We start from the raw sequence: 22693 nt of genomic DNA on the forward strand, positions 1-22693 counted from the left end.
CCCGTGTCACGTAGTAAATTTAGCCCCTTAGCGTGCTTCGCGTGTGCTCTGTACACGTTGGAAAAGTCATCTGCAGATATTCCGTCAGCAAGACGAAAAACTTTTGTTGATTTCAAGTTGTGCGAAAGTAAAAAAATAAATAAAATAAAAAATACACATATGACATCGTCTGCAAAAATATATTGTGGCCATGAAATAAGTATAATGTTCAAAATGCTAATTTGGGACCTCAACATAGTAAATATGCCCGCAATATACTAATGTGTGCCCTCAAATTTAGTATGATGTGTGTACGGAACTTGGACGTTGCGGTAAACAAATGAAGCACACCTTCATGTCCAGAAAATGCTATATAAAATCTTCCTTTTTGTTTCTAGAGAAGGTGCGCTCCATTTGCTCACCTGACTGTCCAGGAATAATGTTATCCGAAATGTGTATTTTGTGCCTACGCTTCTGACAAATGTGTAAGATGTGTGTTTAACGTCTTTCACATGAACAACTTAGAGGTAAGAAAATGGAGTGCACGTTCACTATCCTGAGTTTCTTCTCAATTTGCTTTCACAACTGTTAAGAAATGATTTGACTATTTTTATTTTATTTTATGAGCATGTTATTTCTACATTGTGGCCACTAATTAATATTGAACTCATTCACTGCCATTGACGGCTATAGACGTCAAAAATTAGGAAAAAAATGGATTGTACATGTAGAACAGATATAAAATTTGTGATTAATCTTGAGTTAACTAGTGAAGTCATGTGATTAATTACAATTTAAAAAAATTAAAACGCCTGACGCCCCTAATAAAAGAAAAGAAAAGTAAAGATTATTAAAAATGAGGGGTGCCAGACGATTAATTTTTTTAATAGTAATTAATCGCATGACATCAATAGTTAACTCACGATTAATCAAAATTTTTATATCCGTTGTCAATGTACAATAAAAAAAAATTCTAGGTTGTCACACTCTTAACAAAAGTGGGGAAAAAAAGTGAAACTAATGAATTTTTTACGTCAATAGCCGTCAATGGCAGTGAATGAGTTAATGTGCATATTATTTTTTTTTAAAATAGGTTTTAGGTGAACTAATTAATACACACACACTCGCACGCACGCACGCACATACACATAATCACCCACATACAAAAATAAAAATAAATTTTTTAAAAAAGGAGCGCAATGATGATGACATGTCAAATCGGTAAAATTACCGAATGAACAATACTGAGCTCTCCAGAAAGAAAAAAAAAAGTGCATATTATGTCAAATTTGTAGACTCTAAAAACAGTTGTCAAACATAACCCAAATTGGGTCAAAAATGGACCCACCCACCTTTTGGGGTTATTTTAATTTACCTAAAAAGTTGGGTTGAATGAATAACAAATAGCAAAACAACCCATATAACTGGGTTGCTTTGTGGGTTATTAATTAAATTTGACCCAACTTCTTGAGTTTAACTGCAAAAGTTGGGTCGGTTCATTTGTAACCCAATTCATTTGGTTTATTCAATTAACCCAAAAGCTTGGGTTAAATTCATAACCTACAAATGCAACCCAAAAATTGGGTTGCATTGTGGGTTACTAATTTCATTTGACCCAACTTTTTTTGAGGTTGGTCTAATTTTAACCCAATTCAATTGGGTTATCCAATCAACCTAAAAAGTTGGGTTAAAGTAATACCCCACAATACAACCTCCCAAAATGGGTTTCTTTGTGGGTTACCAATTTCATTTGACCCAACTTTTGGGGCTAAATATTTCAGTAGGGTCGGTTCATTGTTTTTACCCAATTCAATTGGGTTATTCAATTAACCCAAAAAGTTGGGTTGAAAACAACCCCCAAAAATGGTTAATTTAATTTGATCCAACTGATTTTATCCCCCCGTGTTAAATTTGAGCTCCATATGAATGTGTTATTATGACTATTGAAAATAAAACCGAAAACTTCCAGTGTTCAAAACTGTGACAGGAAGAAATCGTCCAATCACTTCTGCTTTGTGTCAGGGCCTCCGAAGGCTTTTTACCTGCGACTTAATCTGATTGACGCGCCTGATCAAAAAGCCCAGCATAAATTGCCGGTGCCATTAAAGCTGATTAGATGACGACGCAGGCATCTCCCGGGCCTGCAGTAATGCGCCGCATGTTTTGTGTGCATTAGGAGCTTCTAAACACGCTCTCTGTATCGACGACTTGGGTCCTAATCAAATCAGGCCCAGGGAGGAGGGAAAGGGAGGACGCGGTGCCCTTAACCTCAGTGCCTGTCGGTCTGCGCGCCGGCTGCAGGGACGCGCCGCAAAGGCCTCCCTCCCATAATGAGGAAAAATGCGTCAATTTGGCCAGGGCCCGTGCGCAGATTGAGCGCCGGGCGGGTGAAGGTGCACCCAGTGAATCCTTTTTCCTAATCAAGGACGCCATCGGAGAGGCTCTGCGGTCGCTCGCTCCCCGGAATCGGCAGCATTCCTCCCCACAGCCCCCTCAGGGCCGAGCCGCCTCGCCCTGCCTTCTGTTTCACCTCATCAGCAGGGTTCACGCGGGGGTCATGTCCTGCACCGACACCCCACCCCCCACCCCCAAAACACTGCATTCAATGCAATACAACTCACATCCAAGGACTAAGCAAAGGAGAGAGGAAACATATGACATCTTGATGCCTACCTGTGCTTTGTCACCTCCTGGGCTCATCCCACTAAGTGCATCATGCATCATTTTTACAAAAAACGTGGAGTAAATGGAGGGGGGGGGGGACAAAATGAAAAAGAATGATAAATGCAAAAAGTCAAAAAAATGGTCTCATATTTCATAATACATATCAACATAGGTAACGTTGCGTTCAACTTCCACGCGCGGCCTCCTGCGGATACGGTGAAACGGCCTTTTCCAAATCGCCACCACCTGCTGTGCGAACCACTTCACTCACACCGCATCAACCCCATATTCTTCTGCATCAGCTCATCTGGATCTCTGCTGCACCGGCGCGTCATGGCGGGCATCAACGCCGCATTATGACCACCGTTAGTTCTAATGCGGCGTATTAGCTGGGCCGCCCGAGCCTTTCCTTTCATTCCTGATTGACTTTGAGCTCGACCGGAGTGGATTTTAACGAGGGTGGTCATTAAGTTCCTCTGCTGCCGTTGCCGCCATCCGTCATCCATCAGCCTTCAGTCTTCTGAGCTCGTAACGTCACGCTGAGACGGTGTGAGCAACCAAATGAGAGACGTGCCAAACAGCTGGCCGCCCCATGCCTTGTTGTGTCGATTCTCCTCAACGCTAATGTCTGTCTGTCTGTCTGTCTATCTATCTATCTATCTATCTATCTATCTATCCATCTATATATCTATCTATCTATCTATCTATCTATCTATCTATCTATCTATCCATCCATCCATCCATCTGTCTCTTATCAAAATCATATTTCCCCATTGAAATGAATGGAAAGGCCTCTAATCCGTTCCAACATCCCAGAAAAACAATGACAAAAAAAACTGTAATGTGTTTTTTAATAAGGAAAATGACACCGCAACACTGCTGCTATTTGTGAGCCCGTTTTTTTTTGCATTGTTTGCTAGCTTAAACAGACTTAATTAAGACAAAACTATGTGGTTTTATATACAAGAGCCATTCTTTTTGTTTAATGTTAAATATGGCAGTAAGCTTCAACTGGGGGAGGCAATAAACACTTTTTTGAAGAGTTCTTCACTATCTGCGAGTTGAGTTGATTTGACAGCTAGCTAGCAGCTAGCATACAGTGCTTGTATCTTACATTTTTGTCAAAGAAAACAATTCTGCGTTAGGTCACTCATATCTCAAGGCACCACTGTATATCCGTCTCGACATCTCCACCTGTCTCTATCCATCTCTATCAGTGCAAACCTGCCGTTCATTTTTGCTTTTTTTATTTTTTTTAGGCCTATTGTTTCTCCTCCACATTACCTCCATTTAGCAAACACGCCGCATCCGTCCGCTTGTCTGTGAGGCTAATTGCGCCCCACTAAATAGTTTATGCGGGAAAGATCGATACGTTCCCATCAAATTAATGTCAATAGCGGAGCTGTGGATGGTGCTAATTAAAACTCAAAAGGGGATGAAAATGAAGTCGTGCTATTGGCCTGAATAATTGATTGAGCAATTTATGATTTTTATGAAAGAGTGCAGCCGTCTGCTCGCACATTTGGATGAGGCCTTAATAACATGCATTAGAGTTAGAGGGCAGTGGTGGGCAAAATATGGCCCGCGGGCCACATGTGGTACTTTAATTAGGCCCGCTGAGTATTCACATTGAGTCCTGTCATTTTTATTTGTTGCTTTCTGTTTTAACCCTTAAGTGATGTAGTCGGTCAGATATTATCAACATTGAGCAGCTAGCTGTTAGCATCTGATCACACTGTATGTTAATTTCCACCTTTCACCACTAGGTGAGTTAGCGAATGGGAAATAGCCAAGGATTTACCGTGCAACTAAAATCCCATTTACTGTGATTGTTTGCTGTGCATGCTGCCCCCCTGTGGAAGAATGTAGAACAATTCCTATTTTCTTGAGGTGGCGCGAGGCCAGGTGACTCAAGAGTGTACTTTGCGCCTAAATGTGTGATGTTTATTGACTCAAGCATGTTGCACCTACTTCACCATTAGCCGGGCTCGACCTCTTGAGACGAATGAAGAGCGAGGAAGCAGACGGATGAGGGGATTAGAAGGCGGGCTGCCGGCGGATAGATGAGGTGGGGGGGGGGGGGGGGGCGTAATGGCCGCCGTTTGTTATGATGGACGGAATCGGGTTCTTTGACAAAGCCGCTCCCCTTCTCGCACCTCCGTATTTATAGTGTCGGCGGTCAGTCCATCCACAAAGGCGGGATGGCGATACGTTAGCGCTCGGCTGACGCGGTCATCTGTCAGAATCGTACGCGCGGGAATGCAAGAGACTTTTTGGGGAGCTTCTGGAAAGTTGTTCTGAAATTGCAGTCGAATTTGGCACTGGTTGGGTGATTGTTTAAACGGGCCACCTCGAAATTTTCTTTGCAGCAAAACTGCGTTAAGCCTCGGCTGGCTTTTCCACCAGTGACGAATGATCACAGAGGAAGCTGAACTTTGTTTTTGACACGCGGAAATGACACATCACAACCTGACCCCTGAGGCTCACCTTGGGTCAGTTTCGCCATTTTTCCCCCCGACTGAAGGCTGCAAAAAAAGACACCAACGTACACATCTTTTCCACCCCGGTACTTCAACGCTAATGTCAACAAGCACTTATTAGCGTGTTTGTCAAGCAGTCACGGATGTAAACATCTCATCGGAGATGTGACTTTGCAAATGAAACAGGTTCGAGTCGTGGGTGCGGCGTGAGCAGATGAATGGCTGCAGAGCTCAGCAGCACTGTAAACGTATTGATCCCCACTTCCCCAAAGCCTCGCGGCCATGTATTTGATCCATAGTGCGGAGGGCTACATCGCCATGATGACTCGCCTCGGGAATAAAGATCATCCTGGAAGGAACCCGGCGCTGAAACAATCACAAGATGAATTCAAAGCTGCAAGCAGCGATGAATAGGCCTTTTTTTTTTGCCAGTCCTTGAAGTAATCAATTCCTTTAGATGGCATAAGCAAAAAATAATAATAATTTGGCACCGCTGTATGACTTATACACCCAAAAAACAGTTGGGTCAAAAATAACCCAACAATGAGTCAAAAATTGACCCATCCTCTACTTGGGTCGATTTGACCCAACTTTGAGTAACGAAATGGCTCTTTCAGTGTGAAACAACTAAATATTGGTCAGATCCTTTACTTGGGTCAAAAAATTTAGTCATTTTGTATAAAACCCATTAAGTGGATCGGTCCATTTTTGCTCCATAATTGGGTAACTGTTTTTAGAGTGTTTTTTTTTTCAGAGAGGGGCTGCTTCACCTAATTAAAATGAAACATTTAAGACCATTTACAAAGAAAATAAATAAAAGTAGCTTACTAAAATCACTAGCAGGAAGCTCTTAATCATAGACTAGATACACAACATTGAATTTGTCCAAAATGGCTGCTTCAAAACAAAATGGCCGACTCTCTGTTGACGTTCAGACTTTTTCATGCGTCCTTTTATGATAAACATGTCTACCCAATTCATTGTCGATCATCGAAACTGATATCCAGGGCTGATTCATTTATTTTTTTCTAACTTCCCAGGGTGTTGTCGGTTTACTGTGCCGGCATCACTTGAATGAGTCCATTTTATGACTGATACCTTCATTATGTTTTCAGCTTTTGAGGACATCCCTCTCACAGCAGCTCAAGACCTTGGCAACATCCTGAAGCAGGGCTACTTGGAAAAGAAACGTCGAGGTAGAAATAATAATAATAAATAATAAAATGTTACATAGGAGCAAACGAGACAGGAATGCAGAACGGGTAGTGAGCCAAGTAGTGCAAACATGAAAGACCCAAACTTGACTTTAATATAATATTTCTGAGACGACCTTGACTCCCACTGTGGCCATCACCTTAAACCGAACAGCAATTTTGAAATATGCATTTCTCTCCAGATCACAGCTTCTTCGGCTCCGAGTGGCAGAAGAGATGGTGCGTCCTCAACAATTCCATCTTCTTTTACTTTGGCAGCGACAAAGGTTGGCCGGCAAAACACACAAACAAAGCTGCAGGTGGGCTCAATTGGTTAGCATCCCTCATTTGAGCAGCTTTCCCCCCCCGCAGATAAACAACAGAAAGGCTCGTTTTACATCAACGACTACAGCGTCCAGCTCGTCAACAACCTGAGGAAGGACGGCAAAAAGAACGCCTGTTTTGAGTTGTTTGCTCCCGGACGGCGGACTTTCCAGGTTGGTAGTACATGACGCTTAAATTAAAAAAAATGGGAAAAAAAGTTTTTGATTTAATCGTGTGATTTTATCCTATAATCACACTTTTAACTTGTTTCTCTTCAGTTCACGGCCAGCAGCTCTCAGGAGGCTCGAGAGTGGGTCAATTATATCAGCTTTGTGCTACGAGGTGAGCATTTAGAAAAGGATTTAAAAACGTGTAGAAAAGCTGGATTAAAATTGGAAATGGGATTTTTGTGGGGGGGAAAAAAGGGATTTTATTTGAAGGCCATCTCGTTCAGACATATCACACGTAAATACAAAAAATAAAAAAATATATATATATATAGGTATTAAAAAAAATAAAATGTTTATTTTTTATTATTAGTATTTTTTTAAATAAAAAAAAGGAGAGCAATGATGATGTCAAATCGAATGAACAATACTGAGCTTTCCTGGAAAAAAAAAAAAAAGACATATCACACGTACACACACACACAATCTGTAATCTCACCCAAAAAAAATCTAACAAAAGCACCTAACTTGCACGTCACTCTCCGTCCCCTTTACATGATGTCGAACCCCCCGCTTTCCCCTCCTACTGAATTCCAGCTTACAGGAAATTGATTTGTAGCTGTTCTGGTTATCCTCCCGTGACATTGATTTCTGCTCGGACCTGATACCTCGTGTTGCAGCGGCCCCCGTCGCCCGCAATGAGGCCGCTCGTCCATCTGGAGCCAGCGAGGGGGCCGCCGTGCCCTCCCCGGCTACGCTAAAACGGGCTTGGGCTCGGGCCGCGCCACTTGCGGGAAGTAACGGACACTCAGCAGTTTGTCTTACTTCCTTTTTTTTTTTTTTGACGACAAAAAAGAAAAAGCGGCCCGATGATGGATGGGCCTCCTCGACTCGAAAGGCTGCACTACATCTTCGTTTTTTTTTTTTTTTCTCGAAAGAATTGCGGATCAGATCAAAACAAATGTTTCTGCTTGGAGGGTCATATTAGAACCATATGTTTGGTATCAGTAGAAGCATGTTTATTATCTGTAGAGGCATATTTTTTTGTACCTCCAAGACCATATTACCCACGTTTAGTACAGTAGAAATATATTGTTCATGTCACCCTGTAGAACCATGTCACAATCATATTTTTAGTACCCAAAGAATCATATTTTTAGCACCATTCAAAATATATTAGAATTTTGTTTTTAGCTCCTCAGGGAACCGTATTAGAACCATGTTTTTAATGCTCATAGACCATATTAGAAAGTTACTTTTTAGTACCATCTAACCATGTTAGAACCATATTTTTGGTGCATTTCAGCCATATTAGAACCACATTTTTAGTACCCATTGAACCATGTTAGAATGAAAATTGTATTATATATTTTATATATATTTTTGGTACCTAAAAAAAACACATTAGCACAGCATTTTTGTACCCATTAACTCATTCACTCCCAGTCATTTTCACTGAAGCAACCCCCTTCGCTCCCGGGTGGTTTACTGGATTTTGACAGATTTTGCAAGGTCCACAGAATATTTGGTTCTTTTGCTATAAAAAAAACATGGAACCTACCAAAAGAAAGATTAGAGTCTCTTCTTTCATCAAGAATTTTTTTCTATCTGTTTCCGTTTTTCAGCAATTAGCATTAAAATATAGCTAAGTTTCGTCATTATTCACAAAACTGTTTAAAACACTGGGGAAAATAGCTTTTTTGCAACATGGCCCTGGCTGATCTCTTATACTCTGCTGCCACCTGCTGGCTGATTTTGTAATAAATACCATTGCTTTGAGCCACCTCTTCATGTCAGAAGCTGTATCAAAGCCTTCTGTATGCTCTAACGTAAAAAAAAAAGAAGAAGAAAAACGTATAAATACGTTTTTGGGAGTGAAGGACAAAATATTAAAAAACTTATCTATACATTTTTTGGGTTTGAAATAGTTAATGGCAGAGCCATCTTATACTCTGCTGCCACCTGCTGGCTGATTTTGTAATAAATACCATTGCTTTGAGCCACCTCTTCATGTCAGAAGCTGTATCAAAGCCTTTTGTATGCTCTAACATAAAAAAAAAGAAGAAGAAAAAAGGGAGTGAATGACAAAATATTAAAAAACTTATCTATACGTTTTTTGGGTTTGAAATAGTTAATGGCAGAGCCATGCATTTTGTAATCTTAGAACAATTTTAAAACTATATTTGAGAGATAAGGGATGAGAACATCTCATTGAAAACATGTCCAAAATTAAACAATTCATATATCAGTTGATAGATTAAATTAATAAACATTTGAGACTTTCTGGAAGTGGTTGTTAGTTCTTTGCAATGACGAGCTAAACAGAACCAGGTGGAGCCTGATATCCAAACACAAGCTTTTTTTGCGAACATTCTTCCATCGTCAGATCTTAGCTCCAACACCATTCCATTCGACGAGGAGGAGGAAGCGGACGAGGAGGAGGACGAGGAGACGACCTACGACGACGTTGAAAGGCCGAGCGGCCCCGCCCCGCCCTTTCCCGCTGCCACTGTCGCCAACCGGGTGTCTCAGATTAACGCGGGAAGGCGGGAGGACACTGACGAGGAGGACGACAGCGACATTTATGAAGTTCTGCCAGGTATGGCGTCTCAACTCACAAGTTGTCTTTTGTAGTTTGTACATCAAAAACATTTTTGAACCAATCAGAAGCCAGCTCAACTAATGATGAGGAAAGCTGCATAGCAAATGGATGGATGGATCCTTCCTTTGTGTTATAGCACATCCAATTAGCTGATGTTGCCAGGCAACAAATAGCCTCACATTTCAGCCCACAAAGTCGAATTTTGGATAAAATTGCCTAGCAACAGCAATTTACTCGTAATGAAGACCCATCTGGGAGCTTAACATAGTTGCGCAGCCCTTCATGTCAAGTCTGGGATAGATTTTGGGGGATTTGATTGAGAATGTTCCTGCAAGTCTCGGCTGAGGGCACACGCGCCCACGTGTCCGGGAGAAAAAGGACAAAAGGCGCGATCCGATCTTCTCAGGGCCGTCGTCCATCACTGCTTCTATTAAATAAGATACATCAAGATTCAGTTTCACTCACTGAGTACATTACCTTTGCCAAAATCTGTGCTGAGAGGCTGATCACTCTTGTGCGTGTCACGCCGCCGTTCAAAGCCATCTGGGAGGAGGTACAGGGCCCGACCACAGATGGCGGATCGGATGACGGCCTCTTTCGTTCACATTCTCACCCCGTCGCTTATCCATCACCGCGCGCCGCACTCTGCTCTCTGGCGGCCCGCACGCGCTCATTACTTTCGCTTCAATTCGTATTTATGGCCGTTTTCATGCGGCCCGATCGCAAAGACTAATGAAAGCGGCCGCGCTTTGTAACTCAAGAGTTTACCTTGGCAACAGCCGCACCGCTGTCCTCAATTGTTGGCGTCGTCCTTGCTCATTTGCTGGAGAGACTTTTGGGGGGAAAGCAATCATAGAACCCGCAGAATCATGTCAGAACCATTCATTTAGTATATGTACAGCCGTAGTTTTCGTGCCATGTTTTTCTACCTGTAGAACCAAATATTTTGTACCTGTAGTACTGTATGCAAGCCATGTTTTTAACCTATTAAACCATAGGTTCGGAGCCTTAAGAACCATAATATTAGTGGCCTTTAAAATCATGTTTGCATAGCAATATTTTTAGTACCAATAGAACCATATTGTATTTATATGGAGCAGATAATACTTTTTTTCCAGACTCGTAGCAATATGAGAATTCATTCTTCGGGTTTTCACCAAGTACATCAAGCACTTTTGATGTATACAATTTAATTTAACACAATGACAAACAACAAAATTTTCTTTCGGACGCGTATGATTGGCCAATGTGTCAAACTGCCACAGAATAGCGCCAACTACTGCCGAGGAGGCCTTACTCGATATCTGTTTCTTTGGGGGGGGGGGCTGGGTATCGATTCAGATTTTCAAAATCGATTTGATTTAATTTACAAGGGCTTTTAGTAAAATATATAATATATTTTTAGAAACCATTTTTGAACCATATCCTTGAGCCCCATAGATCCACTCGACCCATATTTTTAATTTTAATATTCATATTGGGACTATATATTTAGTGTTGGAAGAACTTTTCTGCAGAACCTGCTGAGTCATGACAAATAAACCACACACAAAAATCAAACCGCATATTTGGACAGAGGCACTTGTGTCAACCATTTTGCATCGTGTGACAATATAGTTGTGTGCTTGTGTGTGTGCGTGCTCCTCTTCCCGGAAGCACGGGCGCAGCTTGCCGGCAGCGGTATAGTATTGCCCCGGCGCTGGCGTGGCTGTCATCCTGCGAGTGTTGACGATGGATGTGCGGGACCCGCGACGGTATCACCGTGTCCCAGTGCGGCCCACGCCCACCCTGGGCCGCCTCGGCCAATGGGGCGCGGCGACTTCCGCTTCCTCGTTATCGATCGTCACGTGGGAGGGCAGTCTGCGGCGAGAATAACAATCACCCCGCGCCGCGTTCACATGAATCTCACATTGACTCCAGATCCATTTTATTTATTTTTTAACGGCTCTTTTATTGTCGTCTTCAATGGATGCGCATCAGCAAATGTTAGCATTGAGCTCTGCGTGACTTTTTAATGCCAATGTAAAATGCTGTGCTTCAATTCAAACCGTCAATACTCTCGTTTGTTTGCTATTACACATTTTAAATGCCATCATTGAATGTATACCAATACATATTTCAAAACGGGTGTAAGCGTTGAAAATATTTCACGATTACTATTGACCTTGCCTTAGATTCCACTAAATTAGATACATAATACACACACACTGTATTTGACGTTAATCCAATCCAGATTTTTTTTTTTTATAGAGCACAATTGAAAAGAACAAGGTTGGCCAAAGTGCTGTACAATTTAAAACACACACAAAGTATGAAACAATCTAACATTCCAGAAGATTAAAACAATAAAAAAGAAAGAAAGAACATAGTAACAAATGTAAGTGTTTTTTATTTCTTAGATGAGAACTTCCCAGATCCACCAGCCGACTGCTTAGAATCAACCAACAAAGCAGGTAAAAATGGCACATACTGTATTTGATCCGTATCACAATTGCCGATTAATCCCGATACTAATTTATAAATTGATTATTGTGATTTTTTTTTTTTTTACAAAAATTTCGAAAATGCTAATCACTAATACAGATGTAACGATATCCAAACATCACAATACGATAATATCACAATATGAAATGCACGATGTGATAATTATCCCGATATTGTGGGGAGGTTGGTGATAAAAAAAAAAAGACACAATATTGTAAAAAAAAGAAGAAGCTAATACTAAAAAAGCAACAACACACTATTGTGCTTTTGTACATAACAGCAATGCATATAATTTTTTTTACAAACTCTATAACACTTAATATTTGCTAATGCACGCACACATTAAGTTCCTCCACATATTGAGTTGCTTCACAAGCATATCACGTTCCCCTTCATCTGACCATTAGCGTGGATTTTAAACATAGAAGGGCCAAAACATGCCTTGCGAAAATTAAACTGCACTACAAAACTAGAACTGCACAAATGGAAATCAACTTCTTTTTTCTTTTTTTTTTTACAGATGTGCTGCTTTTAATATCGTGACGTGAAGACAACGATATTGTGGCAGTTTTAATATCGCAATATCCCGATATCGCCGTTTTTGTTACATCCCTAATCAGTAAACTTGTACATGTACACTTGTAAGATTTGTATGAAAATTGATTTATTTATCTAAAACTGAGCCACTGTATTTAGCAAACAGGTCGCAGTCTGTTTCATGGTGAAACAGCACTGAAATAAAATATTAAGGCTTAATGTTCCATTAATATTAATATTCTTCCATGCTTTAAGTGTGAATCCTAACCTTAAGTAAGACGTTTTGTTGAATATTTCCATCAAAAATTTATTGAATCGATTTGAGAATCGCGCACTGTAACATCGCGATATATTGCCAAATCCATTTTTTTTTAACACTCCTATTGATTATTAAAAAATAATAATCCAATGTTTTCTTGATGTTGTGTCCTGGCCAGTGTTGGATTATGCCAACTATTACCAGGCCGTGTGGGCCTGCCAGGGTGACGCACCAGACGAGCTGACCTTTCACAGAGGAGACCTCATCTTTATCCTCAGCAAGGTCTGTTTGGACACACTCGTGTGTGTGTGTGTGTGTGTGTGTTTTATTTGAAGGGAGAGTGTGTGGACGTTTGAGAGGCAGTCTGCTCATTTGGACTGCACTCTTGCATTTTTGGCCTCGGATACAAATTTTGAACCGCAGCAAAACTAGCGGTTGGCCACTCCTGAAAACCAGTTACAGAATGTTCCACAATACGCGTCGGTTCCAAAGCGTTGGGCCGTGTCGCTCGGTGTGTGGCGGCTATTAGCGCTGGCATTCCCTGTCAGAGAGCAATGAAATTCGCCGTTAGAAAGCAGTGAAATTCCTTATTATGGTAGTGACGTTCCCTACAGAGCATGTGAGCGCCAGACAACTTAGCGGGGGCATCATTCTGCTCACAGGCACACGATGGTGAAGTGCCACGACGGCGCTGGGTAATGGCGCTGTTGTCCATTATGGCGGCGCCATCTCGGGGGTTAATTGAGTCTGCCAGCAGCTTTTTCCTTCCTTCCTTCCCGCTTGACAGGAACCAAAGGTGATTCCGTTCTCGCGGTCTCCCTGCAGCACCCCCTTCTGGAAAGCAATGCCTTGCCTGCCCTCTCTTACATTTTGTCCTTCGGACATGGAGACATAACCCAAATTGTGTCAGAAAGGGACCGACGCGACTGCTTGGGTTCTTCGATTTACCCGAAAGGTTCGGTCAAATGAATAACCCACAAAACAGCCCAAATGCTGTAATTGGGTTGCTTTTTGGGTTATTCATTTAATTTGACCTAACTCTGTAGGTTAACTAACTCAAAAAGCTGGTTCGGTTTATTTTAGACCCAACTTTTTGGTTTGTTCAATTTGCCCTAGGAGTTGAATAACCCACAAATAACCCCCACATTTAGGCTTCTTTATGGGTTATTAATTTCATGTGAAGCAACACTTTGGGTTAAATTACTCAAAATGTTGGGTCAGTTTATTTTTTGACCCAATTAATGGGTTATTTAATTAACCCAAAAGCTTGGGTCAATGAATAACCCACAAATCAACTCCAAAAAATTGGGTTTCCTTGTGGCTTATTAATTTAATTTGACCCAATTTTTGGGGTAAATAACTCATAAAGTTGGGTACGTTCATTTTCGACCCAATTCAATCAGGTTATTTAATTAACCCAAAAAGTTGGGTCAATGAATAACCCACAATTCAACCCAAAAAAATTGGGTTTCCTTGTGGCTTATTAATTTAATTTGACCCAATTTTTGGGGTAAATAACTCATAAAGTTGGGTACGTTCATTTTTAACCCAATTCAATCAGTTTATTTAATTAACCCAAAAAGTTAATAATAATTGATAACCCACAAAGCAACCACCTAAAAATTGGATTATTAATTTCATTTGAACCAACCTTTTAGGTCGAATAATTCAAAAGTTGTGTTGATCCTTTCTTGACCCAATTTGGGTTATTTTTTGCCCAACTGTTTTTATAGTATAATACAATACAAACCCATTAATAATGGAAATGTGTTTAACTCTCACCATCATACAAAATAAATATTATAGTCATAAAATAGAATAGGAAATTGTATTGAAGGTGCAAAAAGCAGCTGTGCAAGCGTCTCTCTTTTGCAGACTGCCTGCAAGCAGACGAGCGCGAGCACGCATTTAATCAACATTTAAAGACACTTAAGGGTGTTTGCTTTGTGGCTGACGTGCAGGCAGGTGAAAATAAGTTGGCAGCTCCTCCTGGCACTGCCAGATGGATGAAATGGTCACCCCGTTTTGACATTTGCGGCCAATCAGGCGCTACTGATAGCTTGAAAATGTCAAAATGGCCACCTTAGGTTTGTCTCTTCAACGTGCTTCATAATAACAATGCGTTTTGTTTTGGCCGCCTTTTCGTCACACTCGAGCAATACAAAAAAATGACATCAAATAAAATACGGCAAAATTGTATGAAACAAGAACCAATATACTGGAGTGCAGTTAAGTAATTCTTTTGCGGAATATGAATTCAAAAAAATTCAAAAAAAAAATCCTCCGTCTCTGGGGCGGCCATTTTAGCATTATACCGCCCTCTGCTGTCGACTGAAAATGACATCACAGTGCCTCAGGGATCAGCTTTGCGAACATCACATGACCATACCCAGCAAACAGGTGACCCTCGACCGTTACCCGAACCCTTAGGCACTGTGATGTCACTTTTACTCGACAGCAGAGGGCGGTATAATGTCAAAATGGCTGCCCACTGAGACGTGGATTTTTCTGCTTAATTTATATTCCAGAAACACAACACACATATCGTCAAGACAACGTTTGACTCGACTTCCCTTTTAAGGACGTGAAAGCATCTGCGAGCGGCTGTTGTAACTCAGCCTCAAGTCAAAGTTCACTTTCACGCGCGTTTTTTAGAGGATGCAACCGTAAATTTGCACGCAGACAATCTCCTGTCGTCTCCTAAGTGTCTGCTTTGATGACCCGCGTCCGTATAACACCCCCTTGAATAGCACCGCGCCGATTATAGCCTGCAAATCGCCTATTTACTTTAACGAGCCCTCCGGGAGGACTTCCCCGCGTCTTGTGCGAGCCGTCGACTTTTACGGCAGGATTCCGAAGAACCTTGACCTCTTGCAGTGAAATACGGGCGCCGGGCTGGGACTCCAGTCTGTCGCCTATAAAACTGGGAGCCACACACGTGAAATGAGTGTAATAAAAGCTCATAAATTGTGTGGCGGGTGGGGGGTGTGTGGGGGGGGGGGGGGGGGTTGTCCACGCTGTTATGTCAACAGAGCATAATTACAAGGTAATAGGGACACGCGCTAAGTGCTAAATCAATGGCGCTAACAACGTGTTGCGTCGAAGACGGAGTGTCGGCGTTGCGGAATGGACACGCGGTGTCGCGTGGCCGCGAACGGAGCGCAACGTGCCCGTTGCACACAAGGCCCTCGTCCATCATTATTGATCCCGCGCTTACTGTAAAGTGCGCACATTTTTACTGTATGTGCGCATATCAATGACAAAGTAAATAAATTAGGAAGCTCACAACTCATGGGAATCCCATTAGTTGGGGAGGATCCATCTCTCGGTCGCCATGTTGGCTGGTCGTGATGCATGCGACACGGGTCGCTGCCAGATCCTTCACCGAGTTCTTTAGCGCCGGCATCTCATTTTGGATCGTGTGCGTTTTTCAGAACGTGTCATGACCGTGTGCTGATGTAAAAAAAAAAAAATGACATGACACAACACGACTCTGGGGAGTTTAAATTGCAGTCACGGTATAGATATACTGTCTGAATAATAATGCAATCAGCTGATATTAGCTGTTTTAAAATCGGCAAAAATCGGCCAATTTTTTTGTTCTTTTTTTTAATCATCGGGCCAAAGAATGGGAAAAAAAAGTCAGATTTTTTAAAGGATATTTCTAGATCGATTTATTTGACAAGTAATTGATTATCAAATTAATCGACCTCTATTTTAATAACCGAGTAATCGTTGGGAGCAATTTTTTTATTAAATTTTTTCCAAATCCTCTGATTTCAGCATATCAACAGTAATTGTTCACTTTCTGTAGACCTTCCTGAAAGAAGACTGATTATCTTCTGTGTTTAATAAAAAAAAAAGACATTTACAAACATCTGTTTTTATTTTGGAAAACAATGACCAAACCGATAGATAACACAGTACAACATCAATCACCTTTTTTTTTTTAAATACTATACAAAGACGAAGTACGAAATAACCACCAATCACTGGTTAATAAACAGTAATCAGGGGAGAAAAATGCTTTTGTAATACACTTAAATGAAAAAATGAAAATGAATCCGATTAGTCGATGAATTGATTGAATAATCGATTGATTAATCGATAAAAATATTCGATAGTGACAGTACTAGATAGTTCTCTCGAAAATGTTAAATAACAAAAAAAAGGTTTATCCATACTACATATATTTTCTTAAATAATCATCCAATGAATCAGTTATCAAAATTTTATTATGCCAAATACAAAAATGTATGTAAAAAAAAAAAAAATCGACATTATCTTGTCCTATACGACGTGATCATTTGTGGCCATGCAATACTAAATTCATGGCACATATTATTTATATCGTGACCACAATTTTGTGTTTTTGTCTCAGGAAGTTGCACAAATATTAATTTGTGGCCACAAAGTGGATCTAATATAAAATATATAAAATATATAAAATAAGAATCAATAATATTAATATCATTCATTGCATAAGTTATACCAATTTTGGACAATTTGGGGCCACAAAAAACTTAACTCATGGTTCGGGAAGACACTGTTGATGAGGCCATTTTAGCAAGTTATGACAAGGCAGTGGCAAGGGAAAAAAATGTAACAGTAGAGAAATTCTAAAAAAAGACTGTCTGGAATGGAACTTGCATATTTTGTGGCTTTGCACACGTTCTATGCATATTGCGGCCCCGGTTTCGCGTCAAGACCGCCGCTCCGTAGCCCGCTGCTCCAGCGCCGATTGATTATTGATTTACACACGGTTCCGCTATTGCTCGAATTTGTCACACCGGCTTAAGGGCTGTTGTTTCACATGTGCCCCCTCGCTACAACATCAGCTCGTCCCCCGCATTCTGCCCCTCTTAATTTATGTGCCCGGCGACGCGGACTCCACAGGTCAGCTGTCACATTCCAGTATTCCCACGGGCGCTCATGGGGAACGGCGGGATGGACTGGGAGGAGATTTATGGCGCAAACCAACCCGCCTCTCCCCGCTTTTGCCGACTTGTCCCCCCCCCCCCCCCCCGCCCCCTCTTCTTCCTCAGAGCGTCGGCCAATCAGAGCCCGCGTGGGGGCGGCCGACCAATGGCGGGCCGGCCCCAAAGCGTCCAAGCTGCTTGTCAAAAGAGAGTCAAGAGCGTGGACGGCAGCGACATCTCGTGGCGCCTCCCGACAAAACATTTGACTCGAGAGCCTATTTTGCAACCCTAACACTTTTTCTTCATACGTTTATCCAAATGGATTCCGATTGGAATTTGCGTATCGCATTATTTTTGGGAAAGCTTGGAGGGACGATCCAATGTTGAAAGTGGACATTTTGCAGCATTTACGAGATTAAACCGTGTTCAATAAAAGTCATTGTTAATAGATCAATGTAAATGTAATAACGTGAAAACATCACAATGATCCCCGGGGGATAATTAGAGTGCCCTGATTGACAAATTGTGAAAAAAATCCTCTGTGCAAAACTCGTTTTCAAAAAAAATATTGTCTTTAATATTTTAAACCGTAACGCAGTCATTTGCTTGCTTTACTTCCTACTTTCGCATTAGCCCAAAAATGTTGACGCCATTTTAGGGCATTTACAGAAAAAGCACAAAAATACACAGACTCTATAAATCGTTTAATTTAGGCTCCGCAGAAAGAAAGAAAAAAAGATTTATTACATTTATAACGTACGCAAGATTTGTAAAATGCGACTAAATTTGCGTATGACGTATTTTAACGATGACTTTTTTGATGAATCGGATTAAAACTTATTTTTTTATATATATAGATTTTTTTAAAACTTTATTCCATCCCTTTCAAATTGGCAATTTATTCTGAGCGTATTTTCAAAAGTGAACAAGATCTCTCAACAATTAATTATTCGATTTTTTTTTTTTGGGGGGGGGATGGTTAATTTCAGGAGTCACTCAATCAATCGCAACTCTCGTATTTTTTTGCACGCTTGCGTATCTTGCAAGATTTCACAAACTCACGCTCCGACCCCTTCACGTCGTCTCCCGGGTTCCGTAAAAAAGTCAAACGCGGGAGACAAAAGGGATGCTGAGGTCTCCCTTTCTTCTTTTGTGTGAACTCTGTCACACTCACCCCCCCCCCCCCCCCCGCTCTGTCACACAGCCATTTAAGGACCCCCGCTGCTATTGTGGCCATAGACACCAAGCAAGACATCCTATTTACCACCCCGAGTAGCAGGGGGTGAGTCTGGGGTCCGAGGTCACGCAGGAGGCAACGGTCACCGTCCGGTCAACTACAGTAGGTCATTATTCAGCCCCGATCCATTCCGCGTAATTATTATGAATGCGGGAGTAGGGGTGGCGGGGGGGTTGGGGGGGGGGGGGCGTAAACAGCCGTCATCATTACAGAGGCTCAGTGGCGTACACAAATGCTCTTTAAATGGCCATTAGCTTAAGCAGCCCCGCGCCGTCCCTAAGCAGGCTTTTTCCTTTCTTTTCGTCTCACCTCGAGTGAGATCCTCGCCGAGATTCTCCTTCACTCTTCCCGACGATCCTCCTCACTAATTAAAAGCCCTCTTGGAACAAAAGATGGACACCAAGTGGCCCTTTGGATGTGCGGAGGTGCACAAAGTGGCCTCCGTATTTGGGAAATGCTTCGACGCCTCATCTGTGGATTCGCAGTGAAAATATACTCTTAGATACTTTTTTTTAATTTTTTTTTAAATAGATACTCAAATGTAGTAATACATACGCTTGAAATTGATTTGAATTAAAAAATATATATATATAATCACATATGGCCAAATAACACAATTGGGTCATAATGGGACTGACAACTTTCAACAAAATTGTCTTCCCAAAAACTGTATTCCTTTGCGGGTTATTTATTTAACCTCCCGTCCCTTTTTGACCCAATTTGGGTTATTTTTTAGAGTGTAAAATGGAAGCAAAATTCGATATGGCATTGTAAAGTCTGTTTTTTGGTTCAATGCCTTTTAGAGGCGGGGTCCGGTGGAGTCGGGTGGGGTGTGACGTCGGTGGGCCTGTGTATGCGAGTCTCGGTGTGAGCTGTGGCTGACAGCAGCTTGTGTGCTTGTGGCGTTTATGTGATTGATTGACTGATAATCAGTTAATAAATGCCTTTTTTTTTTATGTTGAAAAATATAGACATGAATATTTCTTAAAAACAAAAACAAAATTTCTCTTAAAAAAAAAAATCTGACTTCTTCTTTTCCTAAATAAATTACGACATATTCATCCAAAAATTAAGCTGATTTTTAAAAAATATTATTTTTATGTATTCTAAAAACATTACTTATTATTGGAACAGACTTTTTTGGAATAAATATGACTTACAAAATTATGTCCCATAAATGACCCCCCCCCCCAAAAAAATATATTTTTTCTTATTAATTTTCTAATTAATTAATTTGCTCCCCAAAATGTATAAATCTGTACTATTTTAAATGTTTAAGTGTCCCAAAGACGTATTTAGACGTTTATTTTTATTTTTTTATGTTAGAGCATACAGAAAGCTTTGATGCAGCCTCTCAACTTACAAAGAACGGTTGAAGAAATATTTGGTAGTTATTACAAAAACGGCCAGCAGGTGGCAGCAGAGCAAAATAGATCAACCAGGGCCATGTTGGGAAAAAAAAAGCTCATTACTCACATTTCTAAACAGATTTGTGAATAATGATGCAACTTAGCTATATTCTAATGCTAATTGCTGCAAATCGGAAACAGATACAAATATACCTTTTTTTTCTCATTCTCCCCCAAAATGTCAACTTTTCCATCCAATTATTTAAAAACGATGTCATTTCCTGTCCGGAGCGAGTTGCTGGCAAGTAACTTGACGTCTGCATCGTACCTGCCTGCGGGTCACAGATGACAGCTTCCTCAAGGCCTCCTCCGTGTTTCTTTGTTAGCGTGATGGAGGAAGTGCAGGCGAGGAGGAAGAGAGGCGGTGTAGGCGGAAGGGGCGGGGGGGGGGGGGGGGCGGCGTTAGGCGACGGGTTCAGCGGCGGGGCAATGGGAGACTTCCTGCGCTCCATCACTCCCAAGGCCTGCCTCGAGTCAGCTGGTGGCCAACGAGCACCTCTCATGTACCATTATTAGCGCCAAACTAGCTCGGGATGAATAGATGGATGGATCCATAGATAGATGATTGACAAAAATTGAAATTAAAAAAATTAATTATCACCGATATAAATAGAATATATATCGCACTTACGCACCTTAAAACCAAAACATGCCCGTCTATAACGGGATTGACGTATTAATAGACAAATATTTATAAGCAGCAAGGAGGAAGGTGCGGCGGCGGCGGCGGCGATGACACCACGGGCTCACCTTCCTCTTGGCGCTGAGCGATGTGCCTATCAGGACGCCGCCATTATCCAGCCCCCCCCCCCCCTGAGTGGTAAATAAAGGACGGCGGCGGCGGGCACACTGCTGCTGTTGCCATGGCAACTCCCTCGATGGCGGAGGAAGAAGAAGAAGAAGTCAACGGGAGGTCAACGAGTCCAGGCTCCGCCGCACCACGGCGCTGTTGGGACCGTCCGGGCATCAAATAGGAGGAGCAAGTAGTTTGGGAAGGAAGCGTCGAAGACGGCACTGTGATGTCATTTTTGGTCGACGGCTGTGGGCGGTAGAATGTCAAAATGGCCGCCCCTTAAGATGGATACAAATGAGTGGAGTGACTTGACGTCCCCTTTTAAAAACACACTTTAAAATTAATTACTTTTCTCTCAAAAAATAAGACTTTTTTCTATAAAAAAAAAAAAAAATGAAGACCTTTTCTGTCAAAAATCTGTGTATTGATGGATTTTTTTTAGGCCTTTTTTTGGTTAATTAGGGGGAAAAAACACTTTTCTCTAAAAATATGCCTTTTTTCTCTATATAGAAAATAAATACTTTTTCTAAACAAATGCAAATTTCCCCTCAAAATGTCAAGTCAACTTTATTCATATAGCACCTTATCATGTAAAGAAACAACTCAATGTGCAATGTGTTTTTTAAGAAAATAACTTTAAAAAAATCAAAAGGTCGTTTTCCTTTAAAGTAAAAAAAAAAATCACTTTAAAAAACAAGCAAAAAAAAAAAATCAATATGACTTTCCCTAATAAATTAAACTTTTTCCAGTTTACAAATCCAAGTATATTTATTTGCTCTAAATTAAAATTATTAATCCAAAAAAATTTTTTCCCCTATTATTTTTTAAACTTATTTTAAAAAATAATTTTAAAAAGAGAGCAAAAATTCTTGAAAAAAGACTTTTGCAAGCCTAAAATACGACGGCGTATTAGTGCCACGTATGGTTTTTTTTTTAAATCCATTTGCCACTTTATAACATATATTTCTCGTACTTTTCTGATTTTTTTCTCCCAAATCTGCCACTTTATAAAATCGCAAATTTATGTTTTTTTTCTCGGAGTATTGCCCTCACCCTCTTAAAAAAATATTTTTTTTTCCAATTTACAAATTCAAGTATATTTATTTGCTCTAAATTCAAATTATTAATCAAAAATTTTTTTTCCCCCTATTATTTTTTAAAATGTTTTTAAAAAATAATTTCAAAAAGAGAGCAAAAATTCTTGAAAAAATACTTTTGCAAGCCTAAAATACGACGGCGTATTAGGGCCACGTATGTTTTTTTTTTTTTTCAGAGGCAAAGTAATATTCCAAAAATAAACTTTATAACGTGTATTTCTCGTACGTCAAATCTGCCACTTTATAAAATTGCAAATTTATTTATTATTAAAATATTGCCCTCGCCCTCTAAAAAAACATTTTTTTATACGTGGCCCTTTTTTTCCTATCAAAAAGAAAAACTTTTAAAATTTTTTTTTAAGAAAAAGTATTTTTGGTCACGTTTGCTCAATCACCGCCTCTGCATTTGGTCGGAATATTTAGCGAGTTGCTCCATCACCGCCCCCCTGCTCACCCCCCCCCCCCCCCATTTAAAAAAAAGACATCAAACAGAAGGAGGAGCACGTAGTTTTTGTCATTTGGATAATTCACTCGGGGATGTGGCCATTA

At 40.8% G+C, this 22693-nt stretch overlaps 1 protein-coding gene across 2 annotated transcripts in view; it reads left to right on the forward strand.

The window, feature by feature from the left end:
* The window catches only part of skap1 (src kinase associated phosphoprotein 1), a 37581-nt gene that overhangs the window by 13821 nt on the left and 1067 nt on the right, over positions 1-22693 (forward strand). For both annotated transcript variants that reach the window (XM_077550780.1, XM_077550779.1), the window contains exons 6-12: positions 6239-6319; positions 6520-6603; positions 6689-6813; positions 6919-6982; positions 9194-9406; positions 11809-11862; positions 12868-12971. In XM_077550780.1, the coding sequence (XP_077406906.1) occupies positions 6239-6319; positions 6520-6603; positions 6689-6813; positions 6919-6982; positions 9194-9406; positions 11809-11862; positions 12868-12971 (725 nt within the window). The remainder of the gene's footprint in view (positions 1-6238; positions 6320-6519; positions 6604-6688; positions 6814-6918; positions 6983-9193; positions 9407-11808; positions 11863-12867; positions 12972-22693) is intronic.

The sequence above is a fragment of the Vanacampus margaritifer genome, chromosome 18 (genome assembly GCF_051991255.1).
Source record: "Vanacampus margaritifer isolate UIUO_Vmar chromosome 18, RoL_Vmar_1.0, whole genome shotgun sequence".
Classification (NCBI taxonomy): domain Eukaryota; kingdom Metazoa; phylum Chordata; class Actinopteri; order Syngnathiformes; family Syngnathidae; genus Vanacampus; species Vanacampus margaritifer.